The following is a 24,815-nucleotide window of genomic DNA, read 5'->3' as shown; positions in this document are numbered from 1 at the left end:
CGGCATACGGTAACTGACTAAACTCGCGCTCAGCGATATCTAGATCATAGGTCAAATGCTATACAGATTGTAGCGTTCAAGTCCAACCTTCGAAGGAGGTCACAACTCGAGCTGGAAAGTCATTGGGTCTAAAGCTCCAGAGGAAGCTGTTCCCAATAACCTAGTAGTCCTATCTCTGAGGCTAGAGATCCACTACGGGGTTCTACAGTGTTTTCGATTCTCATCCATTCCATGAGGTCCTCCTCAGATCATCCGGTAAAAAGCCATCAGCAGTCTGATTACAAATGAAGAACCCCGTCGTCGTTTTTTAGTCTCGGTAAACTACCCTTCATGAGCCCCTTTGTGTTGCTCGTCAAGACGCCACAAGTCTCCATCGCCACTCGGAACCATCCATACCCTCACACTTCGGTGTAGCCAAACCAATAGTTAAATCTCCTTCAGGAAAGACAGCACGTGGGGCAGAAAAAGCCTCAGGTTCACAACAAAGCCGGCACGAGTTGCGGGACGAAGGAGGCGTCAAAGAGCTGACATTCTGCGTGGTGGTGGCGTTTGCCTGTTTATGTTATTCTGGTGCCCGAGCTCACTCCCCCCCCCCCAACAACCGGCTTCTCGCTCCTCGGAGAAAGTCCACATGGCTATTTCAACAAAACGTTTCGAGGTGTTCCTAGTCGGGTACAAAACGGTCTAGAACCACTAAGGGGGAATTTGCCTTCTTCCACCCCGAAGGGGCGGTTTGAGGTGTGAAAGTATCCATCCATGCTTCATCCTTCCCCCTCCATCCTCTCTCCTCACCTTCCGGGGGAACGATACTTTATCCACCGGTCTTACACCCTAGATGGGTTACCATCGCCGAACACCATGAACCCTAAACCCCAGAGTTTGAATCTTTCCCCTTTCTCTGAGCAATGTCCGACAGCCCGAAACGAGACCAGGCGCTTTGCGCAGACGCAGGATGAACCTTCACAATATCGGCAGGCAACATCTGGCCACGCGTGAACTGCTCGGAAGTATAGATCGAACCGGGATGAGAAAGCTCAGAGACAACCCCCTCCACAGTCTCTGTGTCCACCGACACCATATCAAAGTCGCTCTGGAGGATCCGTTCATACAGCGGGACGTCGTCCCCGCCGTCGGGGTTGACCCCAGCGAGCGATAGGATTTGATCCGCGTATATCGTTGAATAATTCTGGCCCGTGCCCAAGTCTACTAAGAGCTGAAAAATGCAGTCGCGATTGGTCGAGAGACTCGACGCCTCGAACGTCTCGTGGTAGGCTTCCACACCCGTCGGGAAAACAGACGATCCCCAAATTTTGTGGTCGAGCGCCTGCGACAACGCAATGGTGGTGACCCGTATGTATACGAAGAGCTGCGGTTGCTGAATCTCTTGCGTGCCTAGAATGAGAATCGGATACGAATATTCCGTGCGGTACTCCGCCGCGCCGGATGCCCCCTCAATCCCGGCGACCTTCACCGCCGTTTTGGAATTTCCGCCGTACCCCGTGATGTCGCCGCTCGCGGTGTGGTTGAGGAACTGTGCCCAGGAAACGTTCTTCTCCCCAGCTTGCGTTTTGATTCTGCCCTCGACGAGGAACCCGCGGTGCGCCCGGAGACCGAAGGTCAGGCTGTAGTTTTCGCCACTGTCGTCCGCCATCACCTCTTTGTCCGAGTGCTCAAATGTGATCTTCTTCGGGTCGCCGTCGAGGGTCGTGGGTAGATCGCCGGTTGTGATGGACTCTTCATCCTCGTCGAGCCAGACGAAGATCTTGCCTGTCAGGATCCAGTTACCGGGGGCCGGCACTATCTGCGTTCCGTTTGCGCTGCCGTCATCTGAACAGACAACCTGTAGGGAAACGGTATGTTCCTTGCCATCGCATAAGAGCGGGAGCCACGGTGTGATATCAATCTCGTGCTCCTTTAAGTCGAAAGTATTGACGCCGACGACGGGCCGGTGGAGTTCCAACATAAGAGCACCGGTGAATAAAGTTGGGAACGGCCAGTAAACGCCCACGAGATGGTCATCGACGAGAACTTGGACCTCACGCCATGAGTCCGTGCCGTAGAACACACCTTCCGAGAAGATTTTCATGGCACTCTGGGGTATCCCTATGTACCAACTCTCTTCCTGGCCTTGCCCGTTTGCCGAAACGGAGAAGACGGCGCGGCGAGCATTTCGCGGGAAGGATGAAATAACATCAACCGGTTCTTGCTTGGGATATTCCCAGGCGCTGGCTAGGTCCGATGCGCCCTTGTGTGCGGAGACGGGAATGATCAAATCAGCAGGGCCGTCCTTCTTCGTTTCACCGTCCGCATCAGCTTCGACCTCCTGCGAATCCTCATCAGCCATGAAGAAGGTAGCTGTTAGCACGGCGTTAAATGGTGATGTGAGCGTGTTATCGACGATGTTTCCCAAGTCAAAAATGAGCTTCTGAGGCTGCTTCCAGAAGTACATAAACGGTGTCATATCCTTCCAGTACGTCCATACGACGGCCATATCGTCGCTTGGCTCGGCTGTCGATGTGCGCCATACTTCGGTGTCACCAAAGTACATTATGGCGAGGCGGTCGTATTGGACGCCGGCCGGCGCAGTTGCCGTGAAATTCATAATGACCCGGTTGAACTCGCACTCGGGAGGCGTGTAATCACCTTCATTGTATTCATATGAGCCTCGAGAAGAAAATAAAATAAAATAAAGCAAATAACACAAATCGAAATGTTCGCATCCCAAGGTTCGAACTCACCGACAAAGGGCTTTTCATAGCTATTCTCAAATGTATGTTCCATGAGAAGTAACTGGCATGATTCCTGTTGCCTCTTCTGCGCGGCAGAAGCGACCGTAACTCTGTCCCTGCCCCACGAGACCAATGGACCCGTTGGACCAGGAACTGGCGGTGCGAGCTGGAAGACTTCAAGCTGGGATGGAGCACTGGGCGCATTGCTCACTTGCCGGGGCGCCGTGATTCCAGACGGTGATGCCGTGGTGGTCCCTGCAAGGGCCGTGAACGCCGCGAGCAAGGAGCGTCTAATAGAAGCCATTCTCCCCCAGCTTCACTCACAGTCAGAGCGCAATATCCGGTCAAGCAATTCTCGCGATGGTGTTCCGCTGAACCGAACGGGCCTCTGCTAGCGACGGAAGTGGCCTTACTAGCCTGTGCGATTTCGAGGGTATGAGTCGAGGCCTTGGTATCCCTAGTAAACCCCGTCCATGAGAGCCGACTATCGTGAGAGAGGGACAGAAAGAGTAAAGAAGAAAGTCCACCTCCCAAGATTGCCCAGAAAGTTTGTGATCTTGGCCCCCCTCTTTCCTCTCTTGTGACCCCAGAATGTAGAGAATATATGCATTGTCGGCGGCGAATATCGTATATCAGTAGATTAAAAAATTAAATAAAAGAATTAATACTGGACTGCCGCACCGCGTGAAAGAATAATGAACGGGCTAAATGGATGGCATCTTCCAGATTAGTGGCAGACCCTCCGCCTGATACTTCAAAGTTCGTCATTATAGGTGTTTTAATATGCAAGTTCGGCGGATATATAGGTTCCGTTCCAGTTTGATGGAAAGGGAACGTCGGTACTCGGAAGGCGGTAGTTCGCACGACGGGCCAGCCAGCGTTAAGGAATATCGAAGACCATCAGAAGAAGATCCTCCGGAAACAAATCTGGGGAATAGGAAGAGGAAGCGAAGATCCCCAAGCGACAATGACCAGTAATAAACTCGGGCGTGAGAGGCAATGAAGAAAAACGGTTGGTGGCAACAAAGTGCATTGTGGATGGATAGTAGTTTAAGATAAATATAATAATGTACAATTTATGACGCGGACCTAATAACCCTGCCTTTGCTTGACCTAGAAGGAAAAATAAGGGAAACCAGAAAAAAGCGTCAATCATTAAAAAAAAGTATGTATAAGAATACAGGCGAAGACTGCGCTAGTCGAGTTGCAACGAACATCTCTATACATACAATCCGTCTAAACTTCAAGCGCTTGCATGCATGATTGTGTCGGTGTAGAGGTGTAAAGGCGTAGGTGTGTGTAGGTCATGCATTGCTAGCTTGGCTTTGCGAAACGCAACAAGTGATGACCCAAGGCCGGACTCGTATTTCAAAAAGGGTATCAATCCGGTTTATCGAAATCAATGTCGCCTCCTAAACGGGCAAGCTGAAAAAAAAAAAAGAGGAAATGTAAGAAAGCAGAAGAAACGTCGCTGCGAAGCGGCCGAAGGAGGAGGTTGAGAAGAGCAGGAGCAGAACCGAGTGCGGTGCTCTTCTAGGTGTCTTTAGGCCGGAACAGACCTGGTCGTGCGCCTTACGCGCTGGCGTTGTCCCAGTATCTCCTCCTAGCAGAGATGGCAAGCTTATCGCCAACAAATCGGTGCTGAAAAAAATTGAATAGCGAAAACTCATCCCTCGACATGATATACGAGTCGGGTGCTGCGCGGACCTTGGACCATATCTGGTTGAGCGCCGTCTCCAAGATGTTGCTTATAGTCGGGTCAGATGCGCCGTCCGGGGACTCTCTGGCGATCTCCAGAGCTTGAGTGACAACAGGGTCAACCGAAGGCTTGGACGAAACGGGGGGCGAAGCGATAGGGCCAACCGATCCGCTCTTCTGGCGATGGTGAGCGGCAGGGTTGGAGGGGCCGCTCATAGTGTAGAGGAAAGGCATGGACAAATCCGGCCGCCTGTCGGCGTGATGCTTGAGAGGTAGAGAGGAGTGTGGGAGAGGAGGTTGGTGGCTGCTCGTGACGGAAAGCATGGTAGAAGAAGGGAGGCGGGAGTAAAATCGTGGGACTGAGTTGGCCAGCTTGGTGGTGATATTTATGATGTGATTGATATACTATGGTATGGGGTGTCTGCAAGCACGACGGATGGGTGGGTTGAGCTGAAGGGGGGTGCTTGTTGTCCACGGACTAGATCCTGACAATCAAAACCGGAATTGGCCTAGAGGGGCGCCTCTGATAGAAGGTAATATGGCAGGGCTATCGTGGGTCTGGGGCGGAGTGTGCTATACCATCTAGCACTTAGACGAGTGGATAATAATAAAATGAAATAAGATGACTTGAGTGCCCTGACTTCAAGATGACGCACAGGCAAGTTCGATCCGGTTTGACCAGAAGAGGGTTGGCGAAGAGGGTTGGTTGGAAATTGGATAAATCCTCTGATGAATAGTGCGTCGAGTTTCGAGGGTTCGTGTTCGACTTCGTGTCCCGAGCTGGAGTGCTTTCTTCTTTTGGCCGAACTGTGAGATATGATCGCGAGGGGGAAAGGGGGTTCTTTATAATCGAGCGAGGCCAAGAGCCAGAATATCCTGAGCTTTGGGATCCAAGGGAAAGGATCTGACTGCGGCAACCTGCCTTTTTTTGCTCTAGCCGTGGACACTAGTTTCAAGCCCTGAGAAATGAGAGGCGCGAGCGAGACAATCGCCAAACCTAGAGAACCGAGAGAACCTAGAGAACGTAGAGAGCCTAGAGAACTTAGAGCAAGCGCAAAGGAATCCGTGGACCTGTCGAGAGTTCGAGACGAACTTAACTGAGACCCCCCACCGCCGGCCGGGGTCTGAAAAAAGCCAAAATAACGGGGCCAGGCAAAAATGCCCAAGGGAAGAGGGGTCTCCTTCACGTGGAATAGAGTTCGATCTTGGCGGATACCCTGACGAACTTGCCCAAAGTACCGCCTGCCCCGGTGGTACACTCCATCACACCGACGGCGCGAGGCTCAAGCGGCGAACTGGAGATGAGGGAGGTACCTGTACCAGACTCTAGGGGGCCATTATGACTTTCGGGGCAAGCGAGTCCAGCCAAAACTGACTTTCTTCCAAGGGCCGGACGGTCGTGTATCGGAATGGATTCTTACGCCCCCCTCCCACGAACCGAGCCGAAAAGGGGGCAACCAAGTTAGGCAAAGAATACCAGAAGGAAAGCCTGTGTTGGGGAGGGGGACAGAGGGATGGATGCCTGCATCGACCAGAGCCTTCAAAGTTTGTTAGCAAGATATCCCGTCCACTTGAGCATCGACGAACTGTAATCCCATATGCTTGGCCGAGCCTGGCATGTGGAGTGCTGCACGGTGGAGGTGGACCAAGTTGCAGCACAGGAGGGAGGACATGTGTGCTTGTACTGGAAAGACCAGAGTCTTGGCTCATGGCTCACGAGGGGGTCGTCAATCTTCAAGGGGGTCGTATTCTTTCGAAACCTTCACAACTGAATTTTTTGGATCGAGATATCGTGGATGCCTCTCTTGATGTGACATTTAGGGATGTCTCACAGATTGTCTCACAGGCTGTCTCAAGCTCCTTCCTCCCACGCCTCAGTTTCTGTTGAGAAGCTAAAAAACATACGAGATGGTCAAGCTGGGGAAGGTCGAATCTAAGGAGGCGCAGGTGTCTATTGAACGCTCTTTCCCACTGATGCTGCCCCGGGGCCCTGGTCAGGTCTGTGCGCTGGGTACAACACTGGAGGGGGTGTGCCGGGGCGTGTGTCCCACCTTCCAGAAAATGCCCTGAAATCCAGGTCGCGACATCCCAAATTCTCCGAAATGACAAATTGATCAGGCGCCTGTCTCGTCCTTCTTTGGGCGGGGGCGACCCGAAATCCGGGTCGGCCTTGGCAAAATAAGGTTTAATTGCACCTGTCATCACTGGTGATAGCCTCAAAATAGGGGGGAAAATCATCCATCCATTGCACCACCGAGACACCGGTATCGCTGCGTTCTTTGCCCCCTCCGTTTTCGATTTTTCTTGCCTTCAGTCTTTTTGCCTGGCAAAGCGTTAAAATACCCTAATAAACTTCCTCTTCTTCCCGAGTGCCTGCGCAGCAGCCGTCGGCATGTATACGCATTTTTCGCCTTGACGGAAAGATATGATGCAGTGGAAGCTACAGTGGGTTATGCTGACGCTGGGAGGCTTTTACCCCGCTCTATTCTATCCATCGCGATGCCATATCGAAGAGATTATCGGTGAAGGAGATGAGGGGATGTGTGGATCTGGATCCCATGATGCCTGGCTGAACTTTGTCGATGCTTGGCAAAGTCAGAAATGTAGGGGCCTCTCCTTCGTATTGGTTTGGCAGCGGTGGAGGCTCGCAAATTCGGTAGCCTACATGCCGCTCGCTTTGTCTCTCCACCTCTCCATTGCGGTGTCGGCACTTCTGTCAACGATGAAATTCGGTAGCTGGCTGTCGATGGTTTTATCATCGTTGTCCGAGCACGCGGAGAAATCCCACGGATGGTCGAGTTAATGGTTCACAAACAAAGGGATGATAGACAACTGATATCACACCCCTCCCCGATTTTCTGACCGATCAGACTTTTCATGCAAGCTCCACAATGCCCGAGTCCCATTTCGTCCGGCTCACCTGCCACGGAGTGTGCTGCGAAGTAAACCGCTTCATTACGAATTACGGATGACGAGCTATGAAGTAGCATGGCCTGGCACTCGTGGTCCCCGCGTGCGGTACCGCCTATCAGAGGGCAGAAGCACGAAAGCAACCTTTTGAGACATGCCACCAAATTTCCATGGCCAAAACCCTGAAGTGCCTGGATCTGTCTCACTTGGCCTCGAGTGTATGGCCGACTCGCAAATTAGGGCCTTGCAAGTGAAGGTAGAGTTACTTCGTACTCCTGGCATCTTGGCCGTCTTGGCTGTTACCGAGTATTCGGTTACTGTACTAGTACATGTGCTGGTGAAAGTGACTGGGTTTTCAAGGGAAGAGAGAGAGACACACAAGAGCGAGGAAAACCTAACGAACCTTCCAATCCGTTAGGCCTTCCGGAGACCTTCCGGAATACTCACCTCTGCCTGACTCTCTCTCCCGCCCCCCCCTTCTCTCTCTCTCACTCTCACTCTCAGATGATCCCAAATACGCTCGGCCGCACAGATGCCAAAGTGGTGCTATTCTCAGTCTCCCTGCGTCTTCCAAAGCCACAGACTCCTTATATTTCTTATTCTCCGGGAACAACGCCTTACATCAGGTCCTGACCTCCTTGGGGAGTACCTCGTATTATGCATTGCGCTTTTCAGGTTGTAAGTATTGTACACTACCGAAACGACCCTACCCCCCTGCTAGAGATCTCGCGAATCGCCAGGGCCTTGAAATAAAGTTCACGCTAAGGAGCATGTCTAACCCAGAACCGGTTCCTATTACGAGCGAGAATATGCTCTGGAACCGATACACACGTAGCATCGATGTCAGCCAGCCGCTTCGGGGGGACAGTAATTGGGGATCGGAGGGTTGGTATATTCCATCAAATCTGTTACTCGGTAGCTATTAGACAGGCCAAGAATTTCCGGCATCTCATCCCATCCCATCAGTTGTACGTCAGTTATCCATGCGGAGATCGTCACGACGATCTGGCTTCGAATGGGCCCCCCATGGACAGAACCCTACTTCGTAGCTTCGCCCGCGGATCTCATCCTCAAACTCTATTGCTTTGAGCCCAATGATAGCTAAATGCGGCAACGTCTAGAAGAACAGCTCGACTAGTCGTGCGCTCGTCTAATGCGCTCACCTTCGATGTTAGATCACCCCAAGTTTGTAAGCAATTCATAACATGCTCTCTTACGACTTTCTCACCGTCTCCAGCATAACGACTAGCTATACTAGATGGATATAATCTGACTTCCCCTGGGACTTGTACTTGCCAGCTGTCTCCTCGGCTCGACGACCCACCACACTAGTCCGTCCCGTATTGGAAGTTCGCATATGCTTCCAAATTTGGATTGCTGGCGCAGCTCCAGCAGCGTGTGGTGTATTGCAAAGACTCTTGGTGGCTATCGAGTGAACTTAGAACCCATCTGAAATCCTTCTTCCTTCAATCCCGAGTTCTAGCGTCCACACCATAAGGCAAACTCTCTCCACGCCGTTGATCCTGTTGATCATAGCCGTTTTGCTCTTTTACTTCAGAAATGACGCTGCCGGAACACGGAAGTGAGGGAAGTGGAATGCCCAGAAAGCATAATCCTAGTAAAACAGCCAAGCCAGAGAAGATTGTCCGCGGACTGTGCACGGAGGGGCATATACAAGAGTTATCTCATGTCCCGGGTTTGGCTTTTTACTTCGACCTCCCATACTTGCAAAAGAGCCCCACGATCTAAAGCAAAAGCGTCTGCGGGTCTTTGCTATGTGGTATAAGCTGGAGATTGGTTGTCTTCTTCACATCCGTCTTGGCGAGCGGATCCTCTCCACTTCAAGCAGGCTGTCTGTCCTGAACTACCCATTGCCGTCCCGAAATAGGCCCTTGACATTGAGGGGAGAGTTTGCTTGTTGTGATTTCCGCGGATTCCACGGCGCTTGGCGAGGGCTTCCACGATGCCGATCTTTTCTTGGCTTCGACGGCGCTTGACATTCTAGAATGTATCTCCCGAAAGAGCTTCACCAGAAGGTAGAAGCCTACCTAGCAGGGCTTGTCGATCATTGCTCAGTAGAAAGGATCTAGAATCAGATCTTGCCATGAACCTGCCCATCCCGGTCTAGGCCACCGTCTCGACGGAACGAAAGCGGCACGTTTCTGCTTAGCTCTATCTTCTTCTTATCTCCTTCGAACATGAAAACACAACTCAGAACGGTGTGTATGCTCACGAGATTTGAGAGTTTGGACCACGTTCGACTACACTAGACTTCGATCCTGGAGCGACTCTAGCCTCCCGACTACTGCCTCCCTGGCTTACGGAGTTCTCATATAGGCAAGTCGGCTGAAACGATCGGTGGGAAGAACGCTGTGGAGTCCTCACAATAGAGTTCGCTGGGAACAGGAGACAACACGAGAGGGAGCTAAAAAAAAGGGAAGAGGGGAAAAAAAAGAAAACAAAAAAAAAAAAGCATAGATGGTTTCGAAACTAGTTATGCTGATAATTTCTTTCGGAAGCATAAACGGGTTCGGGGGACAATGCGATTTGGTTAGCGGGACTCCTCCTTTAACCCGCTTCTTTCAAAAGGGAGCTTCCCCTATTTCCCATCAATGAATTGGTGTTAATTGTTAGCCTTTCGGGGGAAAGGGAGAGTATCTGGGCAAAAAGACTCGAAGCGGAGAGTGATCTCCAAGAGAAATCTCCACGGTTCATGGGGCGCCACCAACCTCATCGACAATCTCCGATCCATCTCGTGGCAGACACGCTGTCGGGATCGACAAAAACTATGTTCTTTTCTTCTGGAAGCGTGGCGGAAGCAAGTTCTCTTGCGCCGGTGATGGTTTGCCGTCGTCGATCCAAAGGCATGACAGAGTTTCACGCGAGCCCGGCTCACGTTTCATCAACGTAAGTTCTCTCATGATACGGTTTCCTTGCCAAACCCTCGATTGCATCCAAAGTGTATCACCGCTATCAACTTCCCCTTCTATCTGGTGGCACTCAGCACAGCTTTTATCTGCGTTCAGACGGAGAATAGTTCTGGAAGCTCGAAAGATGCAAGCCACAGACACAGGAGTGAAGTATCATTCCCTCTTTGATAACTAGCTATGTATCATCGACTAAACCAACTTGATTCGGATGTGCCACCCATAATGTCTCAGGAACGGCCTTCCTAGACTGAACTGGCTTCTCTCTCCGCACAAAAGAATTAGGGGCTAAACTATAATACCTTCTTGCTGTAAACCCCATCTCGTGACCAAGATCTTCGCTTTAACCTTGTATGGAGGGCAAACTTCGGCCCCGGGAAAGTATAACCCCGGCAGGCCGATTCTAGGTTTTGTCGGATATTCCACTATGATATTTGCTGTCGGAGCCCGCCGTCAAGGGGGCCGGAGACCGCCGACGCTCCCCCGTATTCGGTGAAGAATGATCTTACTTAGAACTCTGACGGAGACGGAGCGGGTTGCTAACTTTTTTTGCTGCGCGAGTGTGTATGCGGTTAGATCTTACGGGGGTAATGTGGGATGAAGAGTTTAGTAAAAAGAGCAAACTTTGTATTATACAATATGTTGTTTTTTCCATGTAAAGGTCTATGATGCTGGTAGAAGTCCTCGAGAGTGGAACAGACAGATTGTGTCTATGGTCTATGATTTTCAGAAAATTTTTCAAACATTAAAGGGGTGGCGGCGAGGGGAAAGACCGAGGGCACGCGAGTGGTCGGTGATACGTTCGAGAACGCTGAATGGCGAGAGAAGACTTCATGGAATGGACTGCGTTGTGTACAGGGTATATCTGAAGATGTCCATGGAAAGGAAAGGGTGTTGTGTGGAAGACGAAGGCCCCAGAGATCAGGACTTGCTCTTCTTCTTGCCAATCTTCCACCCCCAACCCCTTAGAATCTTGACAACCTTTGGTGTCACAGCAGCCGTCAGCGGCACCCGGAGGAAGATGAGACTCTTATGGATAGCATAAGCAAGAGCTAGTTGGGTAGCAAGACCTAAGGGTGTCGTTAGCGACAACTTCAAGTGTCTCGGCCTTAAGATGCATGGCGAAGAGAGGCAAGAAAGGAAGAAAGGAAGAAAGGAACGGAAACTGATCGAAACATACTTGCTTGCACCTGGTATGCCTCTTGCGCCGATTTCACTCCAAAATCATCCTCTGCAGCTTCGTCTGTGGACTGGCCCCTTAGCTTCGCGTAGGCGCTCTTCGTCCATTCGCGAGAGGTATGGTAGGCCGACTTCACGGGCCCAGGGATGACCTGGCCCAAGTATGAGACGACGCTGTGCTCAATCTCACCTGATTTTAAGTGTTAGTATGTTTGAGCTAGTATGTCGGCATGCAACCTGGGGGCCCAAGGTGCGGGGAGCTAGGGAACAGTCGCAATTCTTACCAATCTTTTCAGGACCGGCAACCCTGACTAGCAGGAAGCAGAACGGAAAATCCAGAGCGCTGAGCCCAAGGTACACAGCCACAGTGACCCATCCGTATTCCTTCGTGAGCTGCTTCAACCTCGCGCCAAGAGTCTGGGGTTCTCCATCTGACTTAGAACCCTCCTTAGAGCTCCGGAAGCGACCCGATGTGCTGCTAAATGGCCGGCGGGGTCGCTGAGCGAATGGTCGAAACCTAGGGTTCGGAGCCGTACGGGCGGTGTAGCGGGGCGCTGAGCGGAGACCGGTTTTTATTTGTTGGTATATTTGGGTTGAAACCGAGCGGTTGGCCGTCGGGAAGGTCATTCGGAGCACCGGCTTGCTTTGCTGGAAGCCGGCGGTCCGAGCTATTTGGAATAGCCGGAGCGGGTTGAGTTGCTGTGACATCGTGGAGGCCGACTATATCATTCGCCCGGAGTGTTCGAGAGACGTCGACTGTACAGGAATCTTGGATATTGTCGGTCAAACAAGCTGTAAGATCACAAAAGCGACGAGAATCGCGGGGTGTTGGGAAGCTCCGAGACGGTTCGGAGCTCTCAGGACCTCGTTAGGGAGCTCGGAAGAGGCTCTCCTTCTTCTGGGATGTAGAGCAATCGATATGCACTTCAATGCAGGAAAGCATTGAGTGCAATGACCTGAGGCTTGCGTGAGGGGGCGGCGATCGCAAAACGATGTCAGCTTCTGGGCTGATCTCGGTTGTAAGCAAATTTAGCAGGTGATGATAATCCGGAAGAAGTGGCGTAGATGTGTGGCGCGAGCTCACGTGGGATGTGGCTTGCCCGTACCTGCATTTCACCCCATGACGCTGCGTTTGTTAAGGCCCCCAAGTACCTGTGTATTCTAGGCTTTGAACGCGAGTTCTCAGTCTGACGCGGGTTGCGACGAGGCATTCGCTCTGAACCTGCCAATTGGCATTTACACTTTCCATATCACCCACGAGAATGTCGAGACGTCCTGCCAAAGGCGAGTACATCGAGACGGTAAGTTTTTGTACTTGTTCCTTTCCATTACCCCACACCGCTGCATCTTCCAGCTGCTGTTAGTGAAGGGAGACACCTGCGCTGACCGCCTTGGATCATTTAGGATACCGGCAACAAAGTTGCTCGGAAAGCCATTCTCGTCGGTACTCAAAATATCATGCTCGGAGGAAAGTCGGTGATCCAACCAGAAGCCATGATCCGCGGCGATCTCGTGCGATCGCAACCGTCATCCTCGTCAGGCCAAGGATCCGGAAGCTCGACGTCGGTCGCTATGGGTCGATATTGCTTCTTAAGTCGGGGTTCGTTGCTCCGACCTCCGGGCCGACTGTTTAAAGGGTATAGGACGGGCCGTTTCCGTATAAAATCTCGAGATCGGAAGGGCTGACGTGGCATGTGCGTGCAGGATTTACAGTCATATGCCCCTCCGCATGGGAGACCATGTGTTTGTCGGAGAGAAGACGGTCGTGCGGGCCGCCAGCATAGGCAGCCACGTTCATATCGGCCATAACGTCGTGATAGGCGAGTTCGCGATTATCAAAGACTACGTCAAGGTCCTGGACAATGCGATCGTCCCGCCGAATATGGTCATCCCGAGCTTTACCATAGTGGCCGGGCAGCCGGCACGTGTTATCGGAGAAGTGCCAGAGGGGGCTCACGAGTCATTCGAGCTTCGGGATCTCTACAAGACCGTGGGGAACCATGTGCCGCCTCCTGCACCGTGATCGGACCACCTCGGGTAAACCTCCTATCCGCCGTCCCTCCTTTCTTTTCTCTTAAGCTACAGTTACGCCTGGCGAGCGTTTCGAACCGAATACGCATTCGACGTGATTTCTTGAGCGGAGTCTACGGAGCTGGCGGACTATTCTCTCGGACACGTACCGTAATGCTCCCAATGCTACGTCTACTCAGAGCACGACCTAAAGAGCCGCGAGCTCCGAGGCTATGAGGATCTTGACTCGTTGGATGGACGAAGAACAACAAAAACACCGCCCACTGTATGCCTCAAATCTCTGATGGAGAGTCGAGTGTACGGGGGTACGCTTACATGTTTTATGATGTTGGGAAAGGGTTCATCGCCCCATCGCGCCTTACCCTCTCCCGCAGTCAATTTTCGAGCCCAGAGTAACCTTAAATACCAAAATTTGGGTCAAGATTCTCGACAGCAGGGGACCGTGGGATCTTTGGGAGTCACACTTCAGGAATACTTAAAACTCCTAGGATCCAAAGTACCGCTGGGTTGAAACGCATAGCGGACTATGATCACCAACCTTTTTTCTTCTCTTCCCCCTCTCCCCCCTCTCTCCCTTCACGAAGAACCTTCCAATTCCAGAGCCTCTTTTTCACCTTTTTTTGGCACCGACGGGCATATAAAGGATTTAGCATTAACTTCGAGAAGGGCCAACACATAGATACCCATGATACCCAAGCACGAGGTTTCCATTCTAACAACACAACATGAATAAACAAATTAACCAATGACTATCATAAACATAAAACTTGGGGGGAAATAGCTGAGCTCCAACCAACGAAAACCCTCAGAAGCGACGAATCTCCCATTAGAGCAAATTGCAACGTCCCAGCTCCTAGACTGTGTAGTCTAGGAGGCGAAGTGATCCTTCCAGAATTGCTTGACCGTCAACAGCTTCGTCTCGTCTCCCTGCTTCCCCTGCGCCTCGGCAGCAAGTCTCTTCAACTCAGCGGCCCGCTCAACATCATTGGGGGTCCCGAAATAATGACCACCGCTTGCCTGGGAAAAGCCAAAGACGTGCTTGACTGTTTCGAGGGCCTTCATGCCGTAGGTCTGGATGTCGTCCACGCTGCTCATGAAAACAAATCGAGCTTTCTTCCCGGTGACTTGTGGGTTATGTCAGCAGCTGCCTCGCCATGTAAATAGAAGCACGAGGAAAGGGACCGCGGCTTGCTTACCCTCTTGAAAGTCTTTGGTAACCTGATCCGAGGTAATCGACTGACTGAATCCCTGGATGAATCGGCCGTTATACTTGACAGGGTCAAGCAGAACGCCGTGGACCAAATCGCCATAATCGGCCTCAATGGCAATGTAAGGCACGTGCTCGGTACCTCCCCAGTGAGGAGTTGCGAGAGTCAAGTATCCCTCCTCGTCGGGAACATAAGGGAATCCGCGGAATATGGCGGCGAGGTCTTCGATGAGGAAGTTCTCCATGTAGTTGCCGGGGCTGACGATGGTGGTGGTTTCGAAGGCGGACTTTGAGCTGGCGTAGTTTCCGATTGCATTCTTCCCTAGAACGAAAGCCTTGTGTGAGCTGGAATGATTGATTTCGTGGTGAGAGAGCGAGAGAGAGAGGAACTTACTATCGAAAGGAGGTGCCGAGTACTTGCCCCCGGTTACTTCAGTGGCGGAGGCCATGCCGCTGTAGACAATGTGCTTCACGCCAGCATCGGCAGCGGCGTCGAGGATGATTTTGCCAATGTCAACCTCAGTCAGACCACCAGGCTGATCGAGAGCCTACCCAAAGAATCCTCGTGTAAGTCAAAAGGTCCCTAGAAGATGATTTCTCCACACTACTTGGCCAGTCTACCACTTACAGGATCATCTCCGTTCGTATTAACAAACGCTCCCCAGCTCCCCTCGAAGGCAGCAAGCATCTGCGCCCTGTCCGTGCCGTCGGCCTTGACGACTTCGGCACCGGCGGCTACAAGGGCTTTGGCCGAGTCGCTGTCCGGGTTGCGGGTGATGGCGCGGACGCGGAAGGCGCCGGCTTTGTTTCGGAGGAGGGAGAGGGCGACGCTTCGGCCTTGGTTGCCGGTGGCGCCGTAGATGGTTACGGGCTTGGGGGAGGACATTGTTGATGAAGGGGTATGTGTGTTAAGGAGGTGATTATTTTTGCGGCGAATATGTGGCTTTTTGGGAGAATTCTGTTGATGGTGTTTTGCTGCTTGAGACCCTGTTCTTCCTGGATGATGATGGTGATTTTCAATATCCCCTTCTCGACGGTATGGAGATATCCGCTTCCTTTTATCTACGGACTACGAGTCTATCATGTCTCCAACTTATTCGATCTTCCTGGTTCATCTCGAGCGTATTGTCGCGATTAGACGCCTCGTCATGCTTACCCGACCTGTTTTCTAATCGTACAAGGTTGATGCCCGTGTTGACGTATTCTAAACCATCGGATTATTGCGTACTCTAACCCATCAATAATGCCGTGCCTACGTGCCTCATTCCATTTCGTTTCCAAGCTTCTTCGTAGAGGGAAGAAGAAGGGTGCGGTTTTGCAGTGGTGGGAAATGAATGATCATTAATCATGACGACGCTCCAATGTCTTGGGCCATGTCAGATACCTTCGATTTACTTCGTTCCTAGCGATTCGCTCCGTCAACATTGAGTGGATGAGCCTTTGGGCTCGCCAAGCGGTTTAACTGATTAGTGATGCGTGCGTGTCGACCTGTCTTGGCAACCGCCACACACCGTAAGCCCGAACTCTTCAAACGCCAATAGAGTCGCTCGGGTGTGCTCGCCATAGAGTCGATGTCTGGTAATTCATTCAACCACCGACTAGGCAGCAATTTCTCGGCTTGATGGCGACATCGAGCAGAGAAGAGCCTTTGAAAATTACCAGAGGGACCATCTGAGAGGAAACACGTGCATAATATTTTGGCCTCGACCTCGACCTTGAGGAAGATGCCGTTGCTATGCCTAGGATCTGGGATCAACGGCTCGTGGAACGCCGCACTGAGAGATACGGTCAGAAAGGGGAGGAATCGATCATCCCGGGTGCTTTCTAAAATTCCCTAACGGAGTAAGGATTCGAAGAGATAGAGAAATCAATACCACTTCCACGCCCATGCCCATGCCCTCTCATCAAGTCCCCTATTACTTACCGAAGTTGAAACACGAGAGACCCCCAGAACTATCAGAGCGCTCCTAAGATTCATTTATCATTGCACAATCCAGTGCCATCGACTCGGCAAGCAGGCCATAACCTCCTGCGCATCTTAGATATTTACCATGTACTCCGCAGGGCGAGGGGCAAACATAACTCGAAACATGTCCCCAATCGTGCATCTTTTCTCTCGGAAAAAAAAACGTGGAGACAAAGGTTCATAGGGCTGGTTTGTCGGGGGCCAGAGCCGGTCCGTTCGCGATGTTTGTGCTGGGGGCACGGACTGAATAATAGTGGACTGAGCAGGGAGCAGCAGCAGAACCCCCTTTAATAAACTAAGTTTTAGGGCTAGAAACAAAACAAAACAATTGATCCTGCTGATCCGCAAGCAGGGACCCCCCGTCGCGGGGATGATCCGTGATACAGACAGGGGATCAATGTTATCCGCATGTCACTGCAGCATCGGAAGGAAGCTGTTTTCCCATCTGTTCATCTGAGCATCTGGGCCCAAGCCATCGCAGCATACGAAGTAGCATCGTCTACGAGCCATCGTCTTGACTATATTAGTGCTGACATTGATGCGACACGAAACACATTCCCCTGAAACTAGTAACATGGGTACCTTTTGCCTTGGATTTAAAGCTTGCAAAGGGCAAAGGAAATCTCCCGAGTTCACAGACCTTGCTCGCATGCAAAAAGGCTGGTGGGGGTCCATGAGAAAGGGCTCGTGCTTCACTGCGTCCGTAGGGCACACCGGCAAAGGACGACAAGAACGTGCGCGTTTCAGACTTGCATCCGCCTTGAGAGTGGAATCCTGCTAGCTGCCCTTTTTGGCTTTGCCAACCGTCTCGAGCGCGGGAAAATAGACGAAGCCATGAATTGGAGCGCATGTTTGCGTCACAGAGTGACCCGTGTGTCTTTCGGAGCGGACAATAGGAAGATGGGATGAACTTCCAAAGTCCTGAATTACTATTTCGTAAAACTAGCTAAATGCACGGAAATGGTTGGTAGCTTCCAAGGAAGGAGAGAGAGCGCTGGCAATGACCAAACGACCTTGTTTCTATTATCTCGCCCTCCCAGTCTTTCCTCCCCAACCCTCGCTTACAACCTCCGGGGAGAGCTGCCGGCTGGTGAGGAACAAATAGCCGCGCTCCGTCCTTCTCGTCGCCCAAGGTACTTCGTAATCAAGGGATCTTGCCAGAAAGACGCAAGATTCCAAGTGCATTGTAACATCGCAACGTCGTAGCTATGGAATCTACGAAGTACTGTAGCTTCGTACTTCGGCAAAAATGTGTACAAGAAACTGCATCAACCGACATGGGACTGACGAAGTGCCAAAAGCACAGGAGGAGCCAGAATCAAATGTGGCACTCGCTTCGTATCTACATACCCAAAGTGACAAGCGGTAAGAAATTGTAGCCTGCAACTCGTAAAATTCTCTTACCCCGCTGCTGTGTCGGATTTGGCAGGTCGCAATATGGGATCTTCTCTCCGTGGAACTCCTCTGTTCTTTACCGTTTCCTTCGTAGGCCCCTGCACCCGCTGCACTCCCCTCGCCAACTTGTTCTGCCGACGTCCATATTGCTCTTGAACCTCTTGGCAGTTGGGGGCTTACATAGACTTGCAGATATGGTCACCTGAACGCTGCGGTGTCCGACGCCGCATTTTCCGCAACCTCTGCCAGACCGAAAACGACTCCGGAGAACGAGTGTCAATGCAGTGCAGTACAACGTATGGTTGGCTGCCCATCTAACCTGGAACAGCATGGCGAAGTTGTACTTTCTTTCCATTAAGTTACAGGGCTAGAAGCATGCGCCTTGTGGTCCTTGCAAATAATGCCAAGGTCTCAAGACGACGCAGTCTGCTCCAGTCAGTCGAGATGAATCCATCGCCCCCCCTTGTCGTTCTATTCTGGTTGCGCCAGATCCGCGCGCTAGACCGGAGGTACTCGTGGTGTACTCCGCCTCAGGACCAGAAACAGGAAAAAGTGCCAAGCGGTTAGGCGCCCATTACGAATCCTTAACTTCCTTAAGCCAACAGGACATCTGCAATATCCGCCGAAGAGGGCCAAGGTGGCAGGGCCAAGACCCGACGAAGCAAATGCGTTCTTTGTGTGTGGTGTGCGGTAATAATATCCATCCCTTCTAGGACACACACACCATCGGACCAAGCGTTGTCCTGACCCGAGACGGACATCTAGAAATCATGGGCCACGTTGGCGGCCTGGTGGGTACAAGTCAAGACATCTTCAGGGTTGTTTCTAGGCTCAAAGCCAACACCTCTTCTGGAGTCCTGATTGCGGGGCAATCGGGGCGGTGCTCAAATGCCTTTTCAATGTTTGCTCCAGGCTTGAGAATCCTCCTGCTTCGTATGACCCGGACTGGTGGGATTTGAGGGACGAACTCCCGCGACCCGGACCCGAGGGAGAGGAAGGGCCTATTAGGATCCTGTGCCGGCGATCCGGCTGGAAAAAAAAAAAGAACCAACAGAACAGAACGACCAACTCAAATCCTCTGGGATGGGAGAATTGTTATCATACCCGTGCAATCTTGAGACCACTTGGAATTTCCAAAAAAGGAGGTGGGAACTTAAACACCTTGAAAAATGACTCCCCCCCACATAATACACCTCCCGTTTCCGAACGCCGAACTGGGTCGAGAGGCAGGTCTCCGTTCATCAAAGACGAGACCATTGCGTTGATGCGTTGATGCGACGATTGTCTGCAGCAGCCAGAATCCACCACGCTAATTTCGGAGTTGACCCGTAGCCGCGCAAGGGTTTAAGGCAAAAGTGAAGTCGTCCCAAATGAAGGTACCTCAGACTCCTCAGTCTTACTTCACTCATTCAAAGTATACGAAGGAAAATACTCTCATTGCTCTTCCTCAAGGTTGAACATGCTTCGTAAAACCTTCCTAAAGTAGAGGTACTTATAAAGTACCTGAAACTCTGTAAAACAGCGCGGTTTAAAGAAGTCGCCTAGTGGTAGGGAGGAACGCACAAGTTTCAAAGTACTTCGTACTTTTCTGCTGACAGTTTCTAGGGCCTCAGACATGGTACTGAGATACATTGGCACAAAAAAAACAACTCTCGCAAAGCACCTCCGCTTCACCAGAAAATAGTGGTGATACTAAACTCCAAAAAAGCATCTACCAACGCACCTTTTTCAAAAACAGACACCACCGGTAAGCTTTGCGAGGTCAGTTCCATTCGTATCCACATCTACTGGTACTCGCTCTCTATGATGCAACCTCCTTGCCCTCCTCTGCAACCTTCGTCGAAGCGTACATGAAGAGATATTTCAAAGGATTACTCTACTCTACTATCCTACCTGAAGAAAGCTCCTGTTTGAATGCCTTCCAGAATCCAAATACCCAACGAGTTAAACGATTTCTAACACTGCTTCGTCCTTTGTCGGTAGGACTTCCCGGGCTGCTCGTGCAGCAATATCGAGCCTCGTTCACTACCATCTTTGTACCCTGCCTCCATTGTTCTCAGCTGCTCTCAATACATCCCCTTCACATCCAATCTACAACTACGAAGTACCAGTATCGGTATTGCCCTGTTAGTGAGGGCCAGAAGAAGCGCGCCGAAGCGATTAGAGCAGCCAATTCCGGGCCTCAATTTATGGGACAGCTAAAACAGATTGACTCTAGTCTCTCTTGCGGGGGTGTTTGACCCACCGGTGACATCGCAGATATCACAAAGCCTAGTGGGCGAAGGCAGAGAGGCCTGACACCTCGGACTTGCACCACTCTCGGACTCATGCCTGCGAATAGACATACAACTGCATTTTCTGGGATAAGGAGCTTATTGAGAGAGATTGAAGAGTTCTACTCAACCCGTAGTTCATGCTTAGGAGCAGTTTCGGGCAACTGAGTCTTGACGATGAAAGCTTGCCCATGTCACCCCCACTTTCCAACCTTGATCTTCAATTGCTTCTCAAATGGCAACGAGCGTTTCTTTGTACGGAGCAGTGGAAATCGCGGCTTGCCATTCCGTATCAGATGAAAAACGAAACCTAGTTCCGTCCCCGCTTCCATCTCTTCCAAATCTCGGCCAGTTTCCAAATTACCGATGTTTTCCCAAATTCATGTCTGATATTTCAGGTTTCCATGGACCTCCGATTCCAATGTGCGTTCATTGTGTTGGGCGCCCCACTTGCAAGACTTCAATTGCTTGGGTGGTGCGCGCCACACTCAGGCTCGCGGCTATGGGCGACAATGAGAGGCCCAACCATCCTTGTTTGGTCCACCCGTTATTGCTGCCTTTCCTAATCCGGCATAGTGCTTGGAAGCCCCATGTTCCTGGCAAACCCCGTGCCGAGATGGAGGGATGAAGGGATGGAGGCGGGATCGCTAGCCTAGCCCACGGCTCAATTACGAAGTTGTGAGTATTACCCCAAGCATGGCGAGGGAAACGGGAACACTTCTGCAGGATATACGGCACAGGTTGCCATGCTAGGCCCCGCGTCAAGCTTTCTAGGGTCCAAAGGATGTGATGTGCCGAGCCACCACTGCTTGTTAACGGAGGTGGGCATGGAGTGCTCAGGTTTCTTTACATTTTCTCAGGATCGCAGGCGGTCCGTGTTGAGAACTCGAGAGGAGCACCTTGAAAGAAGACGACACCTTCCCACTCGAGCTCACCATCTTTCATCCTAAGACTGGCGCATCTATCTCAGCCGGCCCGACACGGCATGAGCTTAGAACCCCTCCAGGGAATTACGGTTCCGCTAGCGTACCATATTCTAATAGTCGACGGAGAGAGTGTTCTCCGGCTGTGGTGTACACTCCACCACGAAATACATCGTACAGGGCGACGGCGGCGGATTCCAGATCCATTGAATCATTTACAGGGGTCTTCCAATTTCTTACCCGCCACCCAAGGTACCAACCCTCCTCTACTTCGTATTTTATTCTTATTGTCATGTAAGGGCATAAGGTAACCAAGTAGTTTGCTTGTACCTGCCTTGCCTGCCAGATCCAGACATCGGCACCCTTGTCCCGCTCATCCTGACTGGTTGTCGAGTCTGCGAGGTCCCAGGGTTGTGATCCTGGGCGATATTCCGCGTCGCTTTTCCGTTTCCAATCCTCCTTCTTTTCTTTTTCTTTTTTTTTTTTTTTCTCTCTGTCTCTTTTCCTTCAAGGTTAATCGCAGTTGATTCAAGCACTTCCGGCTTTTCTCCGCTGCACCCCCTCGCAAACGTAGTGCTCTTTTTCAACTTCTTCGGCATTGACGAGCAAGTGCTCCGAATCAGGCATCGAGAGCAAACAAACAAGTTCGCTGGCGAGGTGGGGCGGAGGATTCATCCTCTCTTTCCAGTAAGCGCCAATACATGCCCGTCCAAGGAAGGCTTTGAGAGCCATGGCCCATATCTCGACCCATGACTGCCAGACGATGGCTAGCTGCATGCAGCCATGGCCGTTCTATTTCTTCCTGCCTGTTGTAACGCTCTCAATCCGTATCATGTCCTTTCGCGGTTCGGCAGGGTCCCCTCGTCAAAGACCTGCGCCTGGGAGTGACCAGGAGTCGAACGTACCTCCTCCGTCCGTGTTATCTGCTTCGTATTGATGATGACCTTCTCTTCTTTTTCTTCATATCTCCACTCTTGAATCCTTAGCGTGCAACACAATGGAGGTCAAGCGTTAACTAAGCTACGACGCGGGGCGTGTAAGTGATCCTTCTTTGCAGGGTCCCTGCGAGAGGAAGCGTCACAGCCACGACTCCGGAAATGAATGCCATCGAGGTCAGGCCAAGGAGGTCTGTGGTGCGCTGCATGCGTTATCGCAAAACCACGAGGGCAGGAGGCTACGAAGTTTGTGTGTCTTCTCTCTCCCTCCCTCTCTCTCTCTGTGTGTGTATGTTTGTGTTATTTTCCCCAGATCCAGTCCGCTGGATATTATAAAGGCGTCGTTTCTGTCCCGTGCCGTGTGTCTCTTTGGGATCGATTCGACTGTCCAACCTCCTCACTTCTCATTTCCGCTTCGCTTTCGTCCACTCCCGGTTTCGCCAATACAAGATAAAAAGCGAACCAACCTTTTTACTTTTTATTCATTCATATTGACGGTTTCCCGTTTTTACCTATTTATCCCCGGGACAGGATCTCCCCCCGATTTCTCTCACTTTTGTACAAAATATATATTCACACACACACACACATACACACACACACGTCTATACGCCTTCTGTATATTCGCGTCGGTCTACCTCAGGAAGGGGGACTTATATTATTGCTCCGTACACGGCATCCGTTAGCGCCGGTACCCAAAAGACTTCATTTCCTCGACTGCGCCTCATCTTCGTATACCACCACCCCCGGCCGCCTTTTCCTCCTTCAGCTGCCGCCTGCCTGCATATATCTATCTATATCGTCCATATAAGTGAACTGCAGGTCGTTTACTAGTACACCGTCTTTGCTAGGTCTTGCTTCTGCCGGCTCCGCGGTCACTTCTAGCGTTTCCTCTCTCAGCTTCACTTGCTTTTTCTTTTCTTCTTCTTCTTTCTCATTGCGACGCCTCTGTTTTCCTTTATTTCTTATTCCGGTTTCTTCGTCACCTTACATTTGAGCTTTGCTTCTCTTCTTACCTCTTCTCCCTCCTCTTCTGTTGGAATACTTTACAAGGGCTATCCTGGAGTATCTTACTTTCTTTCTCAACTGCAACCTTTCTTTTCTTCTCCATCTCATTCTTCTTCTCTCGATTTTCGATCAAGTATAAGTCATTTCCTCATTACGGCTTTCTTTCCCCCCAAAAAATGCTTCTGAAGAGATTCGTCTTCTTGGCCACTCTGGCCCTCGCTTCGGCCGCTCCCAGGAGGAGGGTATCAAGTTCCTGCAGCGCCGCCCCTCAACCCGTTCCTCCTCCAGCTCTGCCTCTCAATGGCGGTGGTAAGTCTTGATCCCCTTCCCTCTTTAGGTGTATCTATGTTCGACCATAGTCCAACTAAGACTGACAATGGTACAGAGCGAGAACTCGCCGCTCCCCCAACTGGCACCAAGTTAAGGCACGTCGTCCTCGGCCACGGCTACCAAAACTACACCTGCACAAAAACAGACGGCTCCGACACCCTAACGTCCACAGCCACCGGCGCCCTCGCCGTCCTCTACGACGTCTGGCCCTTCTTCCCCGCACAGGGCGCCTCGTCCCTCTCCCTCAACGACGTCTGGGGCCTCGCCACAGAAGCCGCCCACGACATCAGCGTGCCCCTCAACATCGACGCGAGCATCACCCTCGGCCGCATCGCCGGCTCCCTCCCCGCCGTCGTGAAATCCAGTCCCTGGATCGCCCCCGCGGACATTTCCCTCCCCGGCGCCAATGCCCCGCTCAAGTTCAAGGGCGTGCACTACTTTGATGTCAACGGCGTTCCTACCTTTGATGTTGGCGGTGACTTCTTCCGCGCGAAGAAGTTGGATGACCTGAACGCACCCGCGACAGCGGCCACTAGCAAGGATGGGAGCAAGGCCGTTAAGTGGCTTTTGCTGGGTGATGCTGGTGGCTCGACGGGGATTCAGTACGTGTATCGTGTGAATACCGTTGGTGGGGCAGGTCATGCCTGTACGTCGGAGGGTGATGATAGCTCGGAGTATGCGACGTTTTATTACATGTACGGCTAAATTGGTCGTTCCCCTGTCAACATCAACTAGCGAGCCGATTTATCCTCCCCTCCATCAAGGCAGACCTATATGGGGTCTATAAGCGACACTCTGGGACCGCACGGGAGCTGGATCAGCTCTCATCACTCCCTCTTTACCCTATCCCCCTCCCACCAATCTTTAATTCCGCACATACTTCCTTTTACTTTTTCTTGTTTCCTTTTTTTCAGGGGAACGTACCGTCTGTTTCTGTCCTAGCTCGTTTTTGACCAAAAGGGGAGTTATGTCTTTGTTGCCTATCGAACTCGGGGTTACTCTTTTCTCTCTTTTTTTTTTTTTTTGTTTTGTCTTTTGGAGATGGGGATGCTTGACAGAAGCCGGCGCAGTCTGGATTGGAGATACCCAAGTGGCTTGGGGTCGGAATAAATGGAGGGGAACAGCAGGAAATGTGCTCTGGAGGAGGAAAAAAAATGGGTTTGGAAATGGCGTCGGCGTGAGTGGGAGTATCCGGCGTGGGTTTTTACATGTACATGTCTTTTCTTTTATATATATATAGTTTACTTTAATTCCGGGAATGAAAAAGAGTGGGTTTTAATCCGTTCATTTCGATGGGGTTTTCA

The 24,815-nt window shown here is 51.4% G+C and overlaps 4 protein-coding genes and 2 pseudogenes across 4 annotated transcripts; 2 read left to right on the top strand and 4 right to left on the bottom strand.

Annotated features, from left to right (window-relative positions):
- Window positions 1-865: 865 nt before the first annotated feature.
- Window positions 866-2,602, bottom strand: SAPIO_CDS2695 (annotated as a pseudogene; the record flags this gene model as incomplete).
- A 1,699-nt stretch (window positions 2,603-4,301) lies between these two features.
- On the bottom strand, window positions 4,302-4,751 carry SAPIO_CDS2694 (annotated as a pseudogene; the record flags this gene model as incomplete).
- Window positions 4,752-11,185: 6,434 nt separating this feature from the next.
- Window positions 11,186-12,151, bottom strand: SAPIO_CDS2693 (uncharacterized protein; the record flags this gene model as incomplete). Its single annotated transcript, XM_016785650.1, has 3 exons — window positions 11,186-11,334; window positions 11,445-11,633; window positions 11,728-12,151. 3 exons carry the CDS (start codon window positions 12,149-12,151, stop codon window positions 11,186-11,188), a joined length of 762 nt encoding a protein of 253 aa, XP_016645026.1.
- Window positions 12,152-12,705: 554 nt separating this feature from the next.
- SAPIO_CDS2692 (uncharacterized protein) lies at window positions 12,706-13,466 on the top strand (the record flags this gene model as incomplete). Its single annotated transcript, XM_016785649.1, has 3 exons — window positions 12,706-12,744; window positions 12,848-13,080; window positions 13,148-13,466. The coding sequence occupies 3 exons, from the start codon at window positions 12,706-12,708 to the stop codon at window positions 13,464-13,466; spliced, it is 591 nt and encodes a 196-aa protein (XP_016645025.1).
- Window positions 13,467-14,341: 875 nt separating this feature from the next.
- Window positions 14,342-15,567, bottom strand: SAPIO_CDS2691 (uncharacterized protein; the record flags this gene model as incomplete). The annotated part of the gene is made up of 4 exons (XM_016785648.1): window positions 14,342-14,598; window positions 14,671-15,003; window positions 15,076-15,229; window positions 15,310-15,567. The coding sequence occupies 4 exons, from the start codon at window positions 15,565-15,567 to the stop codon at window positions 14,342-14,344; spliced, it is 1,002 nt and encodes a 333-aa protein (XP_016645024.1).
- Window positions 15,568-23,357: 7,790 nt separating this feature from the next.
- Window positions 23,358-24,216, top strand: SAPIO_CDS2690 (Malate dehydrogenase; the record flags this gene model as incomplete). The annotated part of the gene is made up of 2 exons (XM_016785647.1): window positions 23,358-23,490; window positions 23,567-24,216. 2 exons carry the CDS (start codon window positions 23,358-23,360, stop codon window positions 24,214-24,216), a joined length of 783 nt encoding a protein of 260 aa, XP_016645023.1.
- Window positions 24,217-24,815: the final 599 nt, after the last annotated feature.

This window comes from Scedosporium apiospermum (genome assembly GCF_000732125.1).
Source record: "Scedosporium apiospermum strain IHEM 14462 chromosome Unknown SEQ_SAPIO_0086, whole genome shotgun sequence".
In the NCBI taxonomy this organism is placed as follows: Eukaryota; Fungi; Ascomycota; class Sordariomycetes; order Microascales; family Microascaceae; genus Scedosporium; species Scedosporium apiospermum.
The sequence above is the reverse complement of the archived record's forward strand: the minus strand, read 5'-3'. Positions and strand labels throughout refer to the sequence as shown.